This window comes from Lathamus discolor, chromosome 19 (genome assembly GCF_037157495.1).
Source record: "Lathamus discolor isolate bLatDis1 chromosome 19, bLatDis1.hap1, whole genome shotgun sequence".
Classification (NCBI taxonomy): Eukaryota; Metazoa; Chordata; class Aves; order Psittaciformes; family Psittacidae; genus Lathamus; species Lathamus discolor.
The window spans coordinates 3,010,633-3,031,764 of record NC_088902.1 but is presented as its reverse complement, the minus strand read 5'-3'; the positions used below and the strand labels follow the sequence as shown (position 1 = coordinate 3,031,764).

At 58.9% G+C, this 21,132-nt stretch overlaps 1 protein-coding gene and 1 long non-coding RNA gene across 2 annotated transcripts in view; both read left to right on the top strand.

The window, feature by feature from the left end:
• The first annotated feature begins 292 nt into the window (after positions 1–292).
• LOC136023654 (uncharacterized) lies at positions 293–9,177 on the top strand. Its single transcript, XR_010616653.1, has 3 exons — positions 293–388; positions 1,619–1,724; positions 6,073–9,177. It is a non-coding gene; the product is annotated as an uncharacterized LOC136023654 (long non-coding RNA).
• Positions 9,178–9,572: 395 nt separating this feature from the next.
• The window catches only part of GRM4 (glutamate metabotropic receptor 4), a 46,078-nt gene continuing 34,518 nt past the window's right edge, over positions 9,573–21,132 (top strand). Inside the window, exons 1-2 of the mRNA XM_065698447.1 lie at positions 9,573–9,679; positions 17,108–17,901. Coding sequence (XP_065554519.1) covers positions 17,383–17,901 — 519 coding nt within the window. The 5' untranslated portion in view covers positions 9,573–9,679; positions 17,108–17,382. The remainder of the gene's footprint in view (positions 9,680–17,107; positions 17,902–21,132) is intronic.

Genomic DNA, 21,132 nt, shown 5'->3' with positions numbered 1-21,132 from the left:
TGCTCCCCTGTGGGGTGCGGAGCCCCCCCCCGCCCCGGGCTGTGTTTGGTCGCACCCGAACCAAAGGGAGCATCCTCCTGGAGCGGTGGGGTTGAGGGGGGACCTGCGAGGCAGTGAGGGGAAACTGAGGCACACGAGGGGCTGGAAAGGGACACGGGTGTCCTGGTGCTCATCCCAGCCCTCCGGCAGGGTCAGCTGCACCCGGCGTGGGGCTGGAGGTGCGGGAGCGCTGGATTGAGCCCAGCTGGGAGCCCACGAGGTGAGAAGTGGGGCTGGTCCCTGCTCCTCAAAAGCAGAGTGGGCAGCAGCCAGCCCTGGGTAGTCTCTATGCTGCACCCTGTGCTGCTGGGCTTTGTGCCCTCCTCCTGCCCGCAGGCATGGCCGCATGGTGAGTCTTAGCCTCCTTCTCTGGGGCGCAGGTTGGTTCTGAGGTGGGCTTGGGGATGAGGTAACGCTGGCCAGGACTCAAACCGCCCCTGCTTCTCCCATCCTGCATATGGCAGTCCTCACAGGGGCTTGCTTGATCCCCTGAGGACAGGATGGATGGACAGGGGATGCTGGTGGCCCGGCTCCAGGGCTTAGCTCTCCACAAACTGCTTGCTTTGCCCCCCAGGGACCGCAGCAGCAGCATGTTTGTCCCTAGCAGAGGGCAGCCCTGTGCTGTGGCTGTCCTGTCCCTGGGGAGGGTGTGATATCCAGCCTGGCCAGAGGATTAGGGCTATAATGGGCCGGGTGGTCACTGGTCTCTCCCGGCTCCGGTTACGTGGCGCCTGGCCTGAGTGCTGCCTGGTGATGCTGTGGGTCAGCTTTCAAATGGCATGGACATGCTGGAAGAGGAGCAGAGCATGGAGGGAGGGGGTGAGGGGCTGGGGGCATTCCACAAGGCTGGAAGCCACCATGGGGCTGAGCATTGTACCCTTCTGCCCCCAAACCTGCAGCGCGAGGACCACTGCAGCCCCTGCCCGGTCTGGGGTTCTCACATGGTGCCTGTGCCTTCGTTGTAGTGGGCAGGAAGCTTCTCAGGTGCTCCGGTGCCTTCCATCCATCACTAGAGCAGCTCGGTGGGAGTTTGTGAGGCTGTCACCTGCCTTCCCAGCCAGCTCCAGGGCCTGATTAATTGCTCACTTAGCAACTGCTGCTCTATGTAGGTGCTGGAGCCGAAGAGGCGCGTGTGCATCTCTCTCTGGAGCATCACGACGACACGGGCTGGGGGGTGGCTTGGAATGACTCGAAGCAGCGTTCCCATTCCCGATGAGAGGGCCCAGGGTCCCTGTGTAGGGAGAGCACCCCTAAACCAGGCCAGCACCCAATCATTGCCACTGAATAGAAGCATGTATTTAATGGGTGCCTGCTCCAGAGCAAGCTTGGGGAAAGTGCTTGGGATGCATTGGCTGGGGAGGGGGGTGGTTCCTGAAGGTTTCGGGGAAGGTGCTGAGGACATGATTTGTGTGGCACCATCTGCAATGAGGGTGCTGGGAGTTGGGTTGTGCTCATGCTGTGCAACACCCTTTGCATGTGGGGCAGGAGAGGACAGTCCTCACCATGGCCATGTGTGAAGGGGGTGTTAGGACACTGAATTGCCCCAACTGACTTTCTCCCTTTTCCTCCTGGTCTGAAGGGAGCCCAGCACGGCTGGATCCATCCTGCCGCACGCCTGCAGTGAGGACGGCGGCCACAGGAAGGCACTGGAAGCCTGGAGATGCGAGATGCTGAGTCGAAATATGGTACCAGAGGGCTGGTGTGGGCTGCGGTATGCGGGAGGCTGTGGGTCCGGCTGGGGCCCCCTGGGGCTGGCACTGCTCTTTTGGGACCCCTTCATCGCTGCTCCCGTTAGATCCTTGCTCAGTACAAACCATCCCACCCTGCTGAGCCCCATGGAAACCCCATCCCTTGCTCTGGATGCTCTCTTCTCTCCTCTCCAGTACCAAGCACCCTCGGAGCTGAGGAATGCACCTGCCTTTGTCACCCCCTCTTCCCCTTGTCCCAGTGGATGGGGGCTTTGTTGGACCTTACCTTGCTATCACCAATGCACCCCTTTGGAACCCCTCACAGGGATGCAGGGATCTGTGCTGGCCTGGCATGGTGAGGTTTGGCTGCTGCAGGCAGGTTGGTGGCGAACGTTTGTTGGTTTTGGGCGATGTTTTAGGTGCTTCGCCTGCTTGTTTTTAACTGGCTCATGGTGTAGGAGCTGTGCGATCTGGGCCATGCTTTATTACAGCACAGGTTGCACTGGGCAAGATGCGAGTGATGAAACACGTGCTGCTTCTTGCCCAGCCAGTCCCTGAGCAGTGGTTAAAGGAGGCCCCTGTCACCATGCTGGGGGCTCCGCTTCATTGCGGGTGCCCCCATGTGCCAGTGACTGGAGAGATGTCCCCAGCCCCACTTGCCGCAGGGGTTTGGTGCCTGGTGGTTGCTGAGCACATCTGGGTGCCAGTGATGGCAAAGAGAAAAAGGAGGCAAAAGTAACGCTGCCAATAAAGGGTTTGAATATTGAGCAGGCAAAGGGGGCCAGGGCCCTCTGCTGAGCTCTGCAAATGGAATGAAATATGAAGGAGCTCTTCGTTAATTGTCCAGCATCCAAATTGTGAGCAGGAAGGGGGTTTGGAAAGGTGTGTATTTACAGGCATGTTTGTACTTACAGGCACATTCAGCTGCATGTAGGAATGAGAGAGGAGATGGATGTGACTGGGACGGAGCTGGATTTGGGTTGAGGGGATGCTGGGGGAGTTGGTCCCTTCTGGGGTGGCTTTGCTGGTGCAAAGTGATGCAGCCATGAGCATGGGGAATCTCTTGGGATGTAATTTTATGGTACAGGATCCATCCCGCCTCTTCCCAAGCCCTTTAATTGCCCCTTTCAAAAGCCTCTTTCTTGCATGGGGGACGCATGCTGATATCGGATGGGGGGACCTTTCCCAGTGCAGCCCCTCTTATTGCGGCATCCAGTCGATGAGGAACATAATTACTCCTGCAAAGGCAAATCCGTGCCAGCCCCGGCTGCTTGGTCGCACTCCAAGGAAGGCAGTGTTTCCTTGCAAAGTATGAGCCCATGAATATTTAATGCCCAAGGAAGATATTTCTTTCAGGAGGTTGTTGCATGAATTATGGAAAAGTTGGGAGGAGAAGACGGGTGTTGTTGTGATGGGGTCGGCTCCATGGGGGAGGCTGCCCTGGTACCATGGGGCTTTGCTTGCCCAAGATGCCTTTACCAGGATGGGGAGGGAGCTCTGCCCCTTGCCCCCTGCTGCAGCAGCAGGCAGAGCTCGCTGGAGGAGCCCTTGGTGCAGATCCATCCCAATTTGGGGCATTTTGCTTTCTAGCAGAGCAGGTTGGTGCACATGGAGTGAATGGGGCAGTTTTGGGGGTGAGCACCTTTAGGTGCTGGCTTGGAGGCCTTTGAGAGGGGTCCTGCAGCTTCCCCAGGCGCTTGTGGGGAGAAGCAAAGCGATGCAGCCTCTGCAGCCTGTTCCATGCTCTCCTTGCTTTCCCAGTCTCCTGTGTGCCCTCATGCCTGGCTGGTGTTGGAAATGCCAATGCTTGATGCTGGGCTCATCCAACATCCTGCAGTTTTCCAGTGCTGGTCTCTCCCTGACAGCTCATGGCTGTTCCTGGCTGGGAGCTGGCAGTGTGATGTTGATGTGCTGCTCTTGGGTCCCCTGCCCGTGCCCTGCATCCTGCGCATGGCTGGTCAGGAAAGAGGAGGGGGTTAGTTAGTACACAAAGCTATTCCTCTGATGCTCTTGCTGGTGCAGAGGGAGTATGTGCTGTGTTAATTTTACCACCAAATGTGCTTTATCCTTCCTTTTCTTCCCTCTTATTTTAATCTTTGATTTCCTCAAAGAAAGCATTTCCAGCTGCCGATGGTCCCTGCAGGTAGAAAAACCTCTCCTCCATCCAGCTGGAAGTGCAGAGAGAGCAGTCTGCCCCTTTTCCCTGTGAAATTCCCCCGGAAGACATCTCTTCCCCAAAGTAGCCTCGCGCTGCTCATCCCTGAACCCGCCCCATGCGAGCCCATGCTCTGACACAGAGCGGCTCCTCCAGAATCACTGAATCAGCCACGGCTATTTGGTTTTTAAGGACCGTTTAAAGGGTTTCAGGGCTGGAAGGTGCTGCAGGGTGTTCGCTGCTGCTTGGCCTTAGCCAGAGAAGCATCCATGATGTTCCATGCCACGGCTGGATCCTGCTGCAGATGGCTGCTCGTGGGAGAAGAAGCCTGTCCTCTTCCCTCTTCCCTTTCACCCATCAGCTCCCTTGGGAGGATGGGAGCAACTTGGGTCCGTTTCCAGTTTTCTCTGCCTCTGGGTGACGGCTGGCATCTTGCTCAGCCACACATCCCTGTAGGAACGGGAGGAAATCGATGTCAGAGATGTCCATGAACGCACACACCCCACTTTGACAAGGCACAGGTTCTGCCTGGAGATGTCCCAGCGCATCCCACACTGGTAGTGGGTGAAATAACTGTGATTTTCATGGTACCGGGTCACGGTGTCGGCAGCTTGGATTTGAGGGACCTGGCCTCTGCCCCCCATGTGGGGGCCGTGGGGCTTCTCCTTGCTGGCACTCTTGCCGATAGGTGGGAGTGTTGTCGAGGAGAAGAGCGCTGGTGCTGCCTGACTCGGAGCTCAGCGGGGTACGGCAGCCAGGCAGGAGGCCTTTGTCCTGAAGCACGGAGGCAGTGAGGTACAAAGGGGAGCCTTTAGGCTGCGTACACCCAGAAGAGTGCAATAAACCCTCGACAAGAGGCTCCTATGTGGCAGCTGGAGGAGGTTTGCCCGGGATGGGTATTGCCACAAACCATCGGTGCTTGCTCCATCCCCTCAGTGTTGTGGGCATGGGGAAGTCCCCACCTTGGTCTTGCTGCTTGGACTCAGCTGGGGTTCTTCTGGAGGTCCCACATCAATGGGATGTGGGTGCTCGGCAGGACCCCAAGATGCAGGGGAGCCACTGATGGGGCTTAGGAGCTCTCAGTGTTGGTGAGGGGTGAGTGGGGGGCTGCTGGGGAGCTGGCACGGCTGCAGCAGCCTTCCTCACGAGGAGGAATTGTCATCACTCACAGCCTGCAGCCAAATCATCCCTCTTTCATTGTTATTCCTCCCTGCAAGCCCCTATGGGCTTCCCCCCCTCCCAACTGCTTTTCTTTAAAATGCAACTCTTTCCGTCAAAATCCAGTTAGTCGTGAAGTCTATAATGAGTTTTATATATATTTTAAATGGTCTGACATTCGGCATCCCATTATCCTCCCTCCTCAAGAGAAACATGGACTCGCTGTGTGAATGTTGATCCAACGCGAGTGCGGTCGGTGCCATTTTTGCTCTCCGAAATATCTGTATCTATCACCCGTATTCATGCGCTGTTTGTGTGTAGGAGTCTCTTTCTTTCAGAACGAAATCAAAGGCTGGGTTCTGGTGGTTTCTTTCCCTCGGGCCTGCTATTTAGGTACCTTTTGAGGGCAAGATGAATTATTTCGTTGCTTGGTTTTGTTTCGCAGTTGTGTTGATTCCTTCAGTAACTCCCATCCCTGGCTCTAATTGCCCAGCGCAGGATAACTCAATGGCTTTTGCAAGCAGCTCATGCAATTTCTGCTGGTACATGGCAGTGGGGGGGCTGAGCCGGGTCACCCTGCCCTATAACCAGCCTGAATCACCCTGCAAGCTTCCAGCAGAGGCTTTTCCTGTTCCCCATCCTCTTGCTTAAGGCTCTTCTCTGCCTGCCATCACTGAAAACCTTCCCTTTGCTGACATAAAAGCCCCCAAGGAACATGATAAAAGTGTCAATGTGCTCCTCGTCCGTTCTTTTTCCCTCTTAAATCCTTCTCCTCCTCTTCTCTTTTCTTGCAAACCAGCTTTTTGTTTCCTCCCGTCACTGAACACTGCGCAGGAGGCATCGACCAGACAGAGCCCATGTTTTTCCCCCAGATAAACCAGGAAAACATTCCCAGCCCCTCTCCCTTTTACCCTGCAAACTTACTTTGTTTTAAATACACATGAAAATAGCTCTTCCTGGGACTCCGGCTTTTTAATTGTGTGGATATTGCACCTCATTACAGCTCTATTAATATTTCACTTTGAATTAAAGGTTTATTTTCCCCACTCTCCTATCCAAGAGGGAATTAAATCCACACCCAAGGCAACTACAGGCGCTGGCAACGTGTCCCACTCTGTCTGTCTCTGTGATCCATGAAGACGAAGGTGGTGAGTTGGCTATGAATTATTCAAGGTCCTTCTGCAGAGCAGAGCTGCAAAGTCCAGTCCATGAGATGTGGTTTCATGTTTTCCTGTATTAAACACAAGCAATGAATTAAAAATGGCAAATCTCCCTGTAAGTGGCTTTAGCAGTGGACACAGTGACCTTCCTTGTTGGAATGGGGCCCAGGCAGTGGGAGGCTGGATGCTGCATGGCCGGAGCGGTACCTGTCTCCATGGACTAAGGGGGCTCTGGGAACACCAGAGCATCCTCCTGGGGTCTGCCAGCCCCAGAGGCTTGGGAAACGCTGATGGGGACCTCGAAGAGGCTGGAGCACCCTGAAATCCCTGGATGGAGTTGAACATGGAGCTGGGAATTGGCTTGGGGTGCACACCTCCAACCCTGGAATAGGCAGTGACTTGTTCAGTTCCTCGTCTTGAGGCTGATGAAGCCGTATTGATCCCACGGAAGACAATGCTGCATCCATTTGCTGACAGTATCGAACTCTCCTGGAGTATGTGATCATCTCGTGACCTGCGTGCCCAGGCTGCAGCACCAGTGACCTTTGCTGAACCGCTCATGGGGTCAACCCATTAACCCTGTGCATGGGCTGCTTCATGGTATCTCCGGGTATCTCCTCTTGGTCCCTACTCATCCTGCTCAGCCACTGGGGGAAGCTCAGCAGCACTGTCCTGAGCCAGGTTTCCAAATGTTGATTGGGTTTTGACGCTCTTGATGGTGACACAGGCACTGTGATGATATTTTGGCTTCCGGCTGATGGCAGGGAGAGGGGTGTGAGAAGGGGAGATGTGTGGTCCATGAGGCTTGGAGAAGAGGAGATGCTGCATGGTAGTAAGAGCATCCCCCACATCCCTGGGACTCTGGTCCATAAGGCTGGGTAGGGGGGGCCTACATAGTGATTATTTGCTATTGGAGCCAGTGAGCACCAGGCATCTCCAGGTAAGCAGGCTGCTGCAGCAACGTGGGTGATGCCCAGACACCTTACCCCAGCTGTTCTTCAGGACCTGAGCAAAACAGAGCAGGCACAGCCTTGCCCTGTGCTGCCAGACCCCAGGCTGTGATTGAGATGCCCTCATTTCTCCCTGAAGGCAGAGCACAGGTCTTTGAAATCCCCTGGGAGTTCAAGGCTTCACCTGACCTGGAGCAGAGCTCTTGACCTTAGGGTGCCTCTGAGAGCTGCTTTTGGCAAAGGGATTTATCGCCCAGTTTATCCCATGGTGGCTGGAGCCCCCTCAGCCCTGCCTTGTGAGTGACCTGAGGATCTCTGGGGCATGAAGCAGTGGCACAGACTCCTCTCTTCCCAGTGGCCCTGGGCACTGCTGGGCGCAAACCCCCCTCCTGCCTTTGACTGTGCCCTACTGGTCCAAGCAGCATCCTTGGGTCACCAGGTGATCCCATACATGGGTCCTTGTTTTGGTCCCAGGGCCTCTTCCAGCCCCATTGCAGTGTTTCAGGTGCTGCCTGTGGTGGGGACAATGTGGCTCCTTGATGTTCAGACCCCCCCACCCGCTGCTCTGCTCCCTGTGCAGTGCTTGCCTCTTTGGAAGTAACCCATGGACCCCCAAGGCAGGCAGACGCTGGGTGAAAGCTGCTGCCCTGAGGCCCTGCTTGGGGACAGGACACACTGCTCCTGGTGGGACAACTTGAGGCTAAGAGCTGGGCTGTCACCATCATCCATCCTTGTGTCCCCTCCCCACAGCACCAAGGCCCTTTTGCTTCCATTCCTGGCATGGATGAGGGTTGCGCACTGTGCGTGCAACTGGGGGTCTGGATGGGGCTGCCCCTGTCCTGGGGCTGCACTCCCCTGCACCAGAGCAGGATGACAAGGAGGACTGCTCCGGCTCTCCCTGTAAATGAAATCACTGCAACAGCTTGGTCTGTCCGCAGGAGACGGTGCTCTGGCATGATCCCGTGAGCATCTGAATCCATGGGAATATTGCCACTTATTTTAATGGCAGGAGGGCGGCTGGCCAGCTCTTCAGGTGAGTGCATCTTGCCGGAGAGCACGTAGCTCCTCCAAAGGCTCGGCCAGGGAACTGTGTTGGGAGCCGGGCACTCCTGAGTGCTTCTGGAAAACCAGATTGTCTCCAGCCTCCTAAATAGAACTTGAGCAACAGGGCTGCCAGCACCCAGCCATCTGCAGCAGCTCCCTTGCTGCCTGGGACCTGGCTGATCCCGCACCAGGAATTGCACTACTCCAAGCAAGCAACACAAATCAACTCTTTGGGAAGATGAGGCTGGAAAAGTCTATTTGAAGGCCTGTGCTTTGCTTTTTTATGCTAGGAGGGGCATCTCGGAGCCCTCCCTGCAGCCAGATCCTCCCTTTGTGTGCAGGGACCGAGGACCCTATGGGTTGAGTGCTGAGAGTGTGACCCCTAATAACTCCCGTGACCAATTCTCTTGCATTCATTATTGTGATGGATTGGAGCACTTAATGTGTCAATGGCCATTACCAGGGGGCTGTGTTTGCTCTGGATTAATGAATTGACACACCACGATGGGCTCCTTGGAGCTGCCTGGGGCTGGGGGGTGATTTGGTAGGGAAAGGAGGTGATGCACAAGCAGTGCTCCATGAGCACGTGTTCAGAGTGGGATGCTGGCATCATTTTCTGGGCGGCTGAAGAGAAGGGCAACGGCTTGGGGTGACGAGTCCCTTGTCACTGCCTTGGGGAACTGCTCCCACCGTGGGGAGGGGAATTTGGGGACGCCAGGCCTTGGCAAAGGTTGGCGTGTTTGCGCCTACGGGAGCTGCTGTGGGCCTCTGCTTCTGCAGATGCTGAAACTGGACACTGTGACCTGCGAGGAACTGTTTAGCACAGCAGGGTCTGGAGGCCCCGGACTCGGGCAGTCCTGCTGCTGTGCTCATGGCCGCGGTGGTGGCTGTAGGCGATGGGCAAGGATAGAAGGACACGTACAAGCAAAATACGTCCCGATGCAAAGACCAGGAGTGGAGGGGTGCTGGGGCTAGCAGGGCATGAGAAGAGCCAGGTCCATCCCCGTTCCTGCCGGCCGGGGTTTTGGAGCCCTTTGTGCCCGGCGGAGGGGGATTTGAGGGGCTATAGACCCCTCCCCGCTCCGGAAGCCGGGTCCGGGTGCGGGGGGTCCCCCGCAGCCTCCCCGCCGCGGTGCGCTAGTGCTTTAAAAGGCTGGCAAAGCCGGCGGCGGGCTTCCCAGCGCCTCTTCATGCAAAACTTCCACGGCCCCGGCCCTCCTCCCCCTCCTCTTCCTCCTCCTTCTCCTCCTCCTCCTCCTCCTCCTCGCCGCGGCTGCGGTGCGCGGAGCGCGGCGGGTCCCGCCCGGCTGCGGCTCGCTCGGCTCCCCGGGCCGGGGCTGGGGGCCGCGGCTGCCCCCGCCGCATGCCGCAGGGTCCCCCCGGGGTGCCCGCGCCCCTCCGGGGCCGGAGATCGATCGCGGCACCGGGCAGCGGCCGCGGGAGGAGACGGGGTCGGCGGCGCCGCCAACTTCGCGCTGCCCGCGGGTAAGTGCGGGGCGGGCGCGGGAGGGGCGCGGAGCAGCCCCGGGACCTCCGGTCCCCCCCCAGCCTTCCCGGCGGGGCTTTGGGGCGCCCCCTCCGCACAATCCCTGCGGCCCCGCTGCTCCCGGCCCCCCTCCCGCAACGCTCCAGCAAATTTTCCGCCTTTCCTTATTCTTGTTTCGGGGGGGCTGCGACAGCCGCGGCTGCAGCAGGGAGAGACCCCAGCGAGCCCCAGCCCATCGTCTGCAACCCCCCCCCCTCCTCCCCAGGGTGCCCCCCACCTCCCCGCGGCTGCGCCCCGGCTCCCCCCTCTCCCACTCGTGGCATTTTTGGTGGCTGTGGGGCTGCTCCTGGCCGAACCCCGCCGTGGGGGCACGCTCCCTGCTCCAGTCCTCAAGCTTGTCCCCAGAGGTACCCAGAGCTCGGGGGATGGCGGGGGGGGGGGGCTGAGCGGGGATGGGGCAGGAGGCACCGGTGGCTGGGGCTGAGCCGCCGGCGGGTGCCTGCCCTCGCCTCGCCGCAGCGGCCGGGGCCCGCAGAGCCCATTGCAGGGGCAGAGAGCTGGGGCTTTGCCCAGGTCAGTGAGGAGGGGGCTGCCCGCTTTGAGCTTGGAGGGGCTCTGCGGGGGTGAGGCCTCTCCGCGGAGCTGGAGGGACCCCGCGGGGGCAGCCCCGGTCCCGCTGTGCGCGGACACCAGCTCCGGGTTTGTTTTCCTGCCGTAGCGCTCCCCTGCTCCCCGATGCTCCTCGGGAGCGCGGATCCGCGCAGCCCCGGGAGCTGCTGGGGAAGTTGGCAGCCGTGGGAAAAAAACGGAGAACTCTCCCACCGCCTGCCGGGGCACAGCCCCGCCGCCCTTCCTCCTCCTCCTCCTCTTCCTCCTCTTCCTCCTCCCGCTGTGATGAGTTTGCCGTGCTCCGCCAGCCGGGCTGTTTTGCTCTGTGTTCGAGGGGAAAGCCCGGCTGCCCTCAGCGGCGGCTGCGACAGAGGCTGCGGAGTGAGTCACTGCCACCGCTGCCGCGGGTGACCTGTGGCTCGGGGCTTGGCCGGGGGAAGGCTCGGGTGGCCCGAGGAGCTCACCGGTAGGGCCCTGGGGAGGGAGCGAACGGAGCCGATCTGTTGAATGCAGTGAGGAGCTCGGGAAGATGCCAGGAGAGCTGCCAAAAGCGAAAAAAAAAGCTGAATTTCCTTTGCTCCCTGTAAGCAGGGATTTATCTGCTGGGGTGAGACCCTCCTCCCTGAGCTGGGAGCTGCGGTCCGATGGGATGTGTGGAGATCCTGGCTGCTTTTGGCTACCCTGGTCATCCCCATCCCTGGGAATGCAGGGCAGGGCTGTGGCATGAGGGGGTCTGTCTTTGCCAAGGATTCCACTTCCCCACAGGCAGCAGTGTGCTCCAGCTGCCCCTGGCTGGGGGGGGCACAGGCGAGCTCGTTATGGGGAGGGCAGCAGGCGCTGGGCTGGGGGTGCTGAGCTGCACCCCAGGGTGTCAGCGCAGTGGAGGGGGAAGCTTCAATGGGATTTTACAGCAGGAACCGAAGCTTGGGTGCAGCCGTGGTCCGGTCCCGCATTCCAGGAGCCAGCATCACCCTGCGGAGGAGCTTGCTGGCTCCCCAAAAAAGAGCATCACGTGCTTCAACTTTGGCATCAGGCAGGAGGAGGATGGATTTGTCAGCTCAGCCACCCCCTTCCAGCTCTTCCCAGAAAGGCAACGGCTTGGAGATGTGGCAGGTCCTAATTATAACACATGCAAACCTGCTCCTGCCGCCCTCCCTGGCTTTCGCACCCACTGCGGGCACCGTCTCTTCCTCTTGGGCTTCGTGTTTAGTGGAGGGGTTTCCTCTGTGGACTGCTCCAGTTTCCTGCTGCACAAAGCCAGGCTCAGGACTGGGGTCTCTGCCCCCGTTGGGCACTTCCCATTGGGCTGGTTATGGGCAGGGGCTCGCACTGGTGTAGGTGTGATGGGAGCAGAAGCGCTGCGCCGTGCCGCGGGCACCGCTGGGGACTGGCAGTGAGGCTGCGCTCCCGCTCCGAGCCAGCATCGTCCCAGTTTGCAGAAGGTGATCAAAAATTAACAGTGGGATTTTGCTGCACGTGGCAGGAGTGGGGATGAGTCCCGGCTCCTTCCCTCCCTCCGGCTGCTCCCACCTGGAGCTCTGTGCCTTGGCTGCTGGCAGAGACCCTGCACTGCCTCCTGCAAGGTGAGCCACTGCCATCGCTGCTTGCTCCGTGGCCGGATCCTGCTCGCCTTCTCCACACCGCTCCATCTGATCCTTCAAAGTGAGGGATTAGCTCTGGCCCTGCTTGGCAGCAGGGAGGGAGGGGAAAGGAGGGAGCTTGCTTGCAGTTAAGGATATTTTATATATGTATATATATATATCTTGCATGATAAATATTCCCTTCTCTGATGGAAGCTTTTTCTTTGGTTTTCAGCATCCTTTGGGGGATGCTCAGGGGCAGAGAGGAGGCTGGTGACACCCGGTTTCCCCGCTGTGGGGCTGTGATCCGGATGCTGGCAGGACCTGCTTGCAGGGAGATCGAGTCAGCACCCTGGTGATGGGCTTGGGCTTATGCAAGCATTGCAATACCGGTTTTAGCATCGATTGAGGGGTTCCTTGTGGGGGGGAGGCTGTGTCTTGGGGCATGTTTGGTGGGTTTTGATGGTAAAAGCTGGGGTCTTTGCTCACCGCTGCCTGCTGAGCCATGGCCTTGCTTTTCCTCCAAGCGAACGCTGGGGTACTTGACCTGAATACTGAAGGTTTTGCCTGTAGAGAGAACTTAACCTGGCGTCCCCTCTCTCCGTGTCAAAATTCTGCTGTATTTCATGGCGCTTTTGCAATGAAAAACCAACCCAGGAGCCAAAACAAACTTCCCTGGAATCGTTTCGAGGGTGGGGAAGAGCAAGTGTGCGCTAATTGGGATATTGTGCTGGTGCCGGCTGGCCCTGCTTGCCGAAGGAATTGCAGGTGGGGAAAGAAACGGCCTTGATTTTCAAAGAGCTGCCGGCAACGTGGCACAATCCGGCACAGCCCTCTCAGTGCTGGTGCTGGGCTGGGAGGTCCCCATGGGGGTGAGCTGATGGGTGGTCTGCTCCTCGGCAGCCAGAGATGGGGTTGTGCTGGTGAGTGCTGGGCGCAGGCTCTTGGCTGCTTATTCCTGCATCTTCTGGACTCCATCACCCGCTCAGCTTTTGCCTGGTTTAACAAACCCAATGCAACTGGGTGGGCTCAACGCAAAACCAGTGGGCGCCCTGGCTCTGAACTGGGAGCCAACAGGTCCTGTGCAGCTGAAGGAGCCCGGTCCTGCTGCAGGCAGAGCTCTGTGGTCCATGGGAGCAGGGTCTGCGTGGAGAAAGGTGGGATGCTCGGGCCACCGTGTGATAAGCCCTGGCTGGGATGCGGATAACTCACCTCCGGCTTTGCCCGCTGCCGGCGGGCGGTGATAAAGCCGCGGTGATAAACCCGATGATTAGCGCTTAGCCAGCGCTTGGGTTGACGGCACATGAGACGTGAACTCGCCTGCCTGCAGCGGCACCGGCTCCACGGAGCTAATGACAGTAAAATGACTTGGTTTTGGCTGGGAGTGGAGAGAAATGGGCCGTTTCCTTCCTTATTTATTTATTTCTCCTTCCCCCGAAGGAGCTTTTTCATTGCTGCAAAATCCCTGCTCTGTGTGTGGGGTGTCAGCAAAGAGACCCCTGTGCTGTGCAGCCACGATGGGCCAGGTCTCCTCTGCCCCCAGGACTGGGTGCTGGGGTCGGTTCGGTGTGACCTGGGGGTCTCTGTGGGCTCTTTGTTCCAAGGGCTATGGCAGCACCAGGCTGGGGATGCTCCAGCTGCACCTCCTGGAGATGCGCCCACCCTAAGGAGTGACCTGGGCACTTGCCTTGGCTCCAGAGCTCTGGGGTCGTGTGTCCGGGGGCTGCATCCCAGGGCCTGTGAGTACTATGGGACATGGGGAGCCCAGGCTGTGCCTCGCTGCAGCCCTGTGGGCACCAGTGCAGAGCTCACAGGGATGCATGGAAGGAGGATGGGAAGGAACTGGGGAGGTGAAGCCCGGGATGGCCGGTGCCTGCCTCTGGGCACTGGAGATGGTTTTGCAGCAGGAGCTCAGTGCAGCGCAGGGAGGGGGTTTGATCAGTGTTCACTTTCTCTTGCCCAGCTGAGCTTTTGCCCTCTCCCGATACAGGGGCCTTAGTGGATGGTGATGCTGGTGCTGGCCGGTGGCTTGTTGGCACGGCCACCACTAGAGGGGAACAGGATGACACTGAGCAGGACTGGTCCTGTGTCCTGCGGTGCTGGGGACCCACAGGGCAGAGGCATAGTCCAGGAGCACTGCCTGTGGCCCTCCTGGCTCTGCAGTAACCCCATTAGATCAGTTGGGCTCAGGCAACATCCCATGCCCAGGGTCTGGAAATCTGCTCCGTTTGATTAATTCTTGCACTGCTTTCAGGCTGTGGATCCAGCTGTGGGATGGCTGGGAAGGGGGTGATGGAAAGGCTTGTTCCTCACTGATGACATGCATTGGGAAGTGGGAGGAAGCAGCATTGCTCCTTCCCTTGGTGCTGTGATAAGTGAGCGTTTATCCCACTCCATTATTACCACCTTGGAGTGTGTGCCTGCACCTGACTTGTTGCAGTGGTGCTCCCCCGGGGCTGTGCAGATGGGGCGGGAGGGTGCCTCTGGCCCCTCGCTGCCTGTAGCATGTTCCCTGCTGTTCCCTGCTCCATGATCACCTGCTGTAGGCAGGTGTCTCCTTCCAGATGTGCATCTCCTTCCAGATGTGCAGGACCAGCCTCAGGACCCACTCGGGGCATCCCCAGCACAGCTGGGACCAAGATTTGGGCTGCGGCTGTGAGGATGCTCGTGGCAGGGGGGGAATGTGGAGGGGGGAAGCGAAGGGGACACTCATCTCCTGCCCCTTCCTGATGGGCCTCAGGCCATTCGCAGCACAGGCTTGTCGGGTAATTCAGGCTGCATCTCCCCTAATGATTCAGTGAGGGATTCAAACCAGCTCCTCCTCCCCTCCCCATTATTTGCGCTTTCTTCTTGCCTGCCGTGATATTTTTACCTTCGGTTCATTCAGATTATATGATCAAAGGAGGCACAAAGGGGAGAGAACACAGAGGAGAAGGCTTAAAAGAAGAAAGGGAGAGGCTGTGGGCTCCGGGGGCACTGCCAGCTCTGCCGTGGGCTCGGAGGACTTCCCTAGGAGCGGGTCCATGTGGTGACCATCGCACCCTCCCCGCTGGGCAGAGGTGCCGCAGCTCCAGGGGTGATGGTGTGGGAAGCGACCTGATTTCAGCTGGTGCGAGGCTGCGGCTCTTGAGCATCCCGGGGTCTCCCCATCGTCTGCCTCCTCGCCACAGGCAGAGCCTGACCCGCTTCCAGTCTATGGCAGGAGCTGCTTTTCCCCGCTGGTGATCACGGGGTGGCTCTTGCAAAGGAGGGGGACCATGCAGGGGGGTTGATCATTGGTCCCCATCCATGTGTGCGTGGGGCTCTTCCAGCGGTGGGGCAGGTTGGGGAGGGCCGTTATCGTGCTGCAGCACTCCCGAGCTCCTGCCTTTTGAAGCAGAGCTCGGCAATGGGTAATTCTGGCTGCTTAAAAGCCCTGGCTGTCAGAAACGCTTTGGAGCTGGGCCTTCAAGTGGCTCCAGCGGGCAGGGATGTGCATAATTTATGGAGGTGAGTTGAGGCAAGGGCCCTCCTTGCCTTGCAGAGCTGGGAACCTCCTCCATGGTGTAAAGGGGCTCAGCAAGGCCGGCTCTTGCGGGCAGCACCCATGGGGGTGGATAAGAATCTGACCCGGCAGGCACAGGCTCGGATACCGGGCTCTGCACTTGAGCTAAGATTCATTTAAGCTGTTTCTTTGGTCTTGCTGTTGCAGCCCGTCCTGCCTGGGGAATGCATTTGCCTGCTTGGCTCTCCTCTGCTTTTTGGTGCCTTGCATTAATCATGCGCTGCTCTCGCAGCATCCATCAGTGACTGCTTGGAGACAGCAGGGATGAGCTGCACAGGAGAGCCTTTCCCAGAGGGGAAACTGAGGCAGGGGCTGTGCTGGTTGGGCAGGGGCAGCTGTGTGGCATGGGGAGATGGATGAAGGACTGTACTGCAGTGATCTGGGGCTCAGACTGTGGCAACATCCTGTGCCCACTCGAGTGGCTCAGTGGTGAGAGCAGAAGAAGCAAAGTGAGGGCACAGGGGGTTGCAGGAGGATGGTGAGAGGTAAGACCCCCCTCAGCTGCGAGCAGAAGGCTCCTGCAATGGTGTGGGGCCCGGATAGAGGTGTTGGGGTGTGGGTCAGGATGCAGCCTGTGTCCATGGGCACAGCCTGGGGGCATCTCACTGCTCCCACGGCCTTCATCACCAGTTTTCCCCCATTTCCCAAGGGACCATTCACTCCCTCCTTCCCCCCTTATGGGCACCCAGCTCAGGGTCTGAGGGCCTTTACAGCCCGATGCTCTCAGCACACAGCTGACCATCCATCCTTGCCGCTGTTAACTCAGGCAGACCCCCAGGTTGCTTGCATGGGGCAGCCAGGGAGCCAAACTCCTGCCACGGCTCGGGTGAGCCCTCGGTGCTGTCGATATTTGCTGCTGGAAGATGTCGATAACGGAGCTTGCAAAGAAGCAGCTGCTGGTTCAGGAATCAGCCGTCTGGAGGAAGAGCGGTGGGATCAGCAGTGCTTTGGGTAGTGATCCACATCCGTAACGCTGAGCTTCGGCAGTGATGAGCTCTGAGCCCACTCGGGTTGTGGGGACTCATGACAGGCAACTGACAACCGCATTGGGAAACAGCCCCAGGTCCTTCAGCAGGGGAAGGTGGTGCAGGGAGGAGGCTTGGGGGGAAATTCAGCCTCAGGCTGCTTTGCTGGGGCAGGAGGCTGTGTCTGGCTGGGCCATCGGTGGGACAAGGGAGGGGATGCTCAGGGGAGGAGGAGCGGTTTGAACACCAGGTTTCTCCCCAAATCAGCTCAGGGTCTAAATCAAGCTCAGCTTTAAGTCTGCTGTTTGGTTCCTGTGCTCAGCTGTGCCCTGGGGAAGGAGAGGTGCTGTGGGGCAGGCAGGAACCAGGGCTGTGGGTGCATGTGGTGCCCCCTCCGAGCACTGTCTTGGGGCCTGGCAGCTCCCTGAACAGGGGACGGGGTGGGACGGGGTCCCAGGGCTGCCCTCCAGCCACAGGCTGGCCGCCGACCTTGCTGCAGAGTGAGCTGGGGGCTCCTCACCAGCCCCTCTGCCTGAATGCAGTTTGGGCTGAGCCAGAGCTGCTGCTGTGAATCAAAAAATCAAATGAATCCCAAATCTCCTCCTTGCAGTGACCCCCGGTGCTAATTCCTGCTGGGATCCCTGATGGAAGCTCAGAAGAGCTGATGCCTTTCTCATGCTCCTGCTTAATTTTCTCTCTCCCTCCTGTTCCCCCGTCCCCCTCCCCAAGGGCTCTGGAGGAAGGACCTGAAGCATTGCTCGGGCTCGCATCTCCATCACCGCATCTTGTCCCGGCGTAGCCATGCAGAACCCGGCACCCTCCTGCAGCCCGGCCGCCCGCTGCTCCTGGTGGTCCAGCACCACGGGTGGAAGGCGCTGATGGGGCTGTGAGCAGAGCACACTGGGAGCACTGGGAGCCATGCCCGGAGCCGTGCCGCCCGCCCGCGCCAGCCGCGCTCCCTGACTGCTGCCGGTCTCGGCTCGAGCTCTGCCCCAGCGTTGGCGATGAGCCGGGGTTCCTTTTGCATGGAGCGTTTCTCCTTCTGCCTCCTCCTGAGTGCCTGGAGCTGGGGGTGGGCGCCCGGGGGTGCCGCCAAGCCCAAGGGCCAGGGCTACCCGCACATGAACTCCATCCGCATCGACGGGGACATCACGCTCGGGGGGCTCTTCCCCGTGCATGGCCGGGGTGTGGAGGGCAAAGCCTGCGGGGAGCTGAAGAAGGAGAAGGGCATCCATCGCCTGGAGGCCATGCTCTTCGCCCTGGACCGCATCAACAACGACCCCGACCTGCTCCCCAACATCACGCTGGGCGCCCGCATCCTGGACACGTGCTCGCGGGACACGCACGCCCTGGAGCAGTCGCTGACCTTCGTGCAAGCCCTCATTGAGAAGGACAGCACCGAGGTGCGCTGCGTCAACGGCGGCCCCCCCATCATCACCAAACCCGAGCGGGTGGTCGGCGTCATCGGTGCCTCGGGCAGCTCTGTCTCCATCATGGTGGCCAACATCCTGCGGCTCTTCAAGGTAGGGCTTGGCGAGGGTATCGATAACCACCGCGGGTGGTGTTGCCGTGTTCCTCCGTGCGTGCCTCTTCCTCCACGGCTGGGGGCAGGCAGTCTTTAAAACTCTTCTCCTGCCTCCCCCAGGTCCCTGGGGATCCCCTCCATCCCCCTCCAGTGATGACACTGTTAGCAGGAGGATTTTGATCTCTTCTCCCCCAGCTTCGTGGTGCGGGGGGATGGCGATGCTCCTGCTGTCAGCGGGGCTGCGGGAGGGAGGTTGAATTGCAGGGGGTGGGATAACTTGGGCTGGAAGGGACTGCTGGGAGGGGGGGTGGTGGGCTTATCCTGCTGGGGGCAGACTGGGTTGCTCAGGGCTCAGTTGTGGTGGATCTTGTAAAGCTCCGAGGCTGGAGAGAGCTCAGCTCCCTGGGAACCCCTGTCCCTGCCTGTTACTTGATGGGGCTTGGCCGGTCTGTGTGATCTGGGGGTACCTTGGCTGTGGGACACGCTTTGCCATCGTATGAGACACACCGGGCACCTCCCTGCCCGTGCTGTCACCTATAGACCGATGCTCTCGACTTGCCTACCTGCAGCAGCTGATGGAGCATTTCGGTATGGACCTCCCTGACACTGCATAGCGGGTGGCTCCATAAGGGGCCGTGGGTTTGCCACCCAAAATGTAAGCTTTTGGCTGGGGAGCAGCAGGGTTGCTGCATTCCCTGCTGAGATGGAGGGGTTGAGGATGCCTGTGACCGCTCTCTGCTCCAGCCCAGGGGACATCAGCCAGGCTGGGGACACTTGTCATGGGGTGTGCAGTGGGGAATGGGCACGGGGCTGTGAAGGGACGATGCTCTCCCTCCTGCTCTCTGTGCCAGCCGCAGGAAAGCCGAGGAGTTTAGGACTGCTTCCTCCCTCGCTCTGCATTTATTTATCTGCAGCAAGGTCCCTGGGCTAGAGAATGTTTGAACAAGAGCAGGTCCCAGCGCCCCGAACCCCTCCGCTGTGCAGGATTGGTGCCGTTTTCCCTCTCCTCTCCTTCTGGTGAGCACTGGGTGCCCTCTTGGGAGGGCTGGAAGCTGTTAGTGAAGATGGAGAAACCAGATCGCTGATGGAGTTTGATTTTTTTTCTGGGTCCCCTTCTTTAAAACGTGTGAATGTTCCAGGCCGTGAGCGAGAGGCTGTTCAATAATTAAAATAATATAAATTAGAGGGAGCGGGAGGAACTTAAAAGCTATTTGCTGAGACAAAGAAGATTGAATGCTTGCTGTGGAGAGGAGGAGGGAGGCAGGCAGGCAGCGGGAAAGGAGGCAGAGGAGTGACAGCTGGAGGAAGGGGGGTACCTGCACCCTTCCTAGGTTATTACTGATTGGGTTTTTTCTCCTCCTCCTCCTCTACTTTTGCTCTTTGAGCAAAGCTGCTGTGACCTGTGCAGGAAGGAAGGATGCTGCTGGGCTCGGGTGCACCAGTGTCCCAGCCTTGCAGCCTGGCACTGGTGCTGCTGGTGGCCCACTGAGGGCATGTCTATAGCCCTGGGTGTCCCCAGTAACTTTAATATCCAGCCCAGCATGACAGTGAGGTGGGTGGGCAGGTAGAGGATGGAGGCATCAAATCCCCGAGGAAGGGAGGATGCAGGAGAAGCTCAACCCCAGCAGTGAATCTCTGTGTGTGGTGAGGGGTGCATGCACTCCATGGTGGTCCCTAGCACAGGGACACCATTCCCAGGGGATGTGAGGATCTCGCTTCACCTCGCTGTGCACAGCCCGTTCCTGCGGGAGCTCCAGGACACATTCCCCAGGACACATTCCCCGCTGCTGCTGCTCTTTGTTATTCAAATAGCGGGTTTATGGCAGGGACATGCTTCCAATGAAAATAAGGCGACTTCCATTTCACGCTGCCGCTGACCTTTAAGCACGGGTGACTCCGCTCCGAGGTTCAGCAAAGCGTTTGCCTTGCGGGCGCCGCTGCACAGGCAGTTGCCTTTGCCCATTCCCTAGGGAATGATGCTCGCCAGAGCTCTGGCTCCTGCTGTGGCCTCGCAGCTCGAGGTGAGCGTTGCTCACTGCTCGTGTCCCCTTCAGCATTCTTGGCCCTCCAAGGGGGTGCTGGTGTGAAGAGCTGGGAGCCGAAACAGAGGGATCTGCACCAGATGCTGGGAAAGCACCAGGGCTGCTTGCCCTGGATGGAGCTTGGTGTCCCCTACAGCAGAGGGAAGCGCAGGGGCATTCCAAATGCCCTCTAGGTCCTTTGAGGCTTACACTGCTGAAGTGATTCTCTGGCAGGGCTGTAGCACATCCAGTGAGCTGCACAGGCACAAAATCAATTGGAAAGTCCAACAAGGCGAGAAGCAGCTTCCCCCTGGCCTGGTGAGCGCTCGCACCTCTGCGCCCATGGGATCATCCCTCCCTTTGCTCCTTCACCCCGCTCCAGCAGCCATAGGTGGGTCACAGCAGGTCTGCATCCCACCATGCAAGTGCTGCAGAGCCCTTGCACCTTATCCTGGGAGCTTGGAGCAGCCCCTTCTCTATCTCCAACCATGTGCGTGGTGGCAGAGGATGCTGTGCCTCCAGGATGGTGCTGTCCATGGACCCTCGCCCCATCCCATGCTCCCTTCCCTGCTCCCTCCGCAGCCCATGGTGCTCCCAGCGAGCCTTTGCTCCTCCTGCCTGGGGTTTGCCGCTCCTGCGCTACATGAATAAATAACGTGTCCTTCATTAGATGCCACTGCCTAATTAAAGCTGTACATCAGTGGAACAACTTGCAGATGCGGCATCCTCTGTCCAAGCTGGTTTCGTCACTCCTCATAGCTCTGCCTGCAGAAAATCCTTCCCCCAAATCCCCGGTCATGGCTCTTCGCGATAGCATCTCTCTGGCGTCACCGAGAGAGCTTTCTGGCACGCTCCAGCTCCTTCCCACCCATTCCTCTTTAGCTCTCCAGCCCCAGCTCTTCTCACTTTCTCCTGAGCCACCACAGTGATGATGGTGTAAAAGGAACGGGGTCCATCCCCTGCAAATGGGATCCCCAGAAGGCTGCTTTAGGGTCTAGGGTGCATTTTTCCACCCCATCCAGAAAGGGCTGTGACCTGGCAAAGCCCAAGCCGGGAGGTGAGGAGCATTGACATGGGCTCAACATGTGCCAGACGCTTTGAGGCACTTGGTTTTTTTTTCATGGCAGTGAGTGCAGCAGCTTTTTTTAGTGCAGGGGTGTTCTACAGCATGAGTAATTCACCTAACACAAGGCGATGCCCATTGCGTG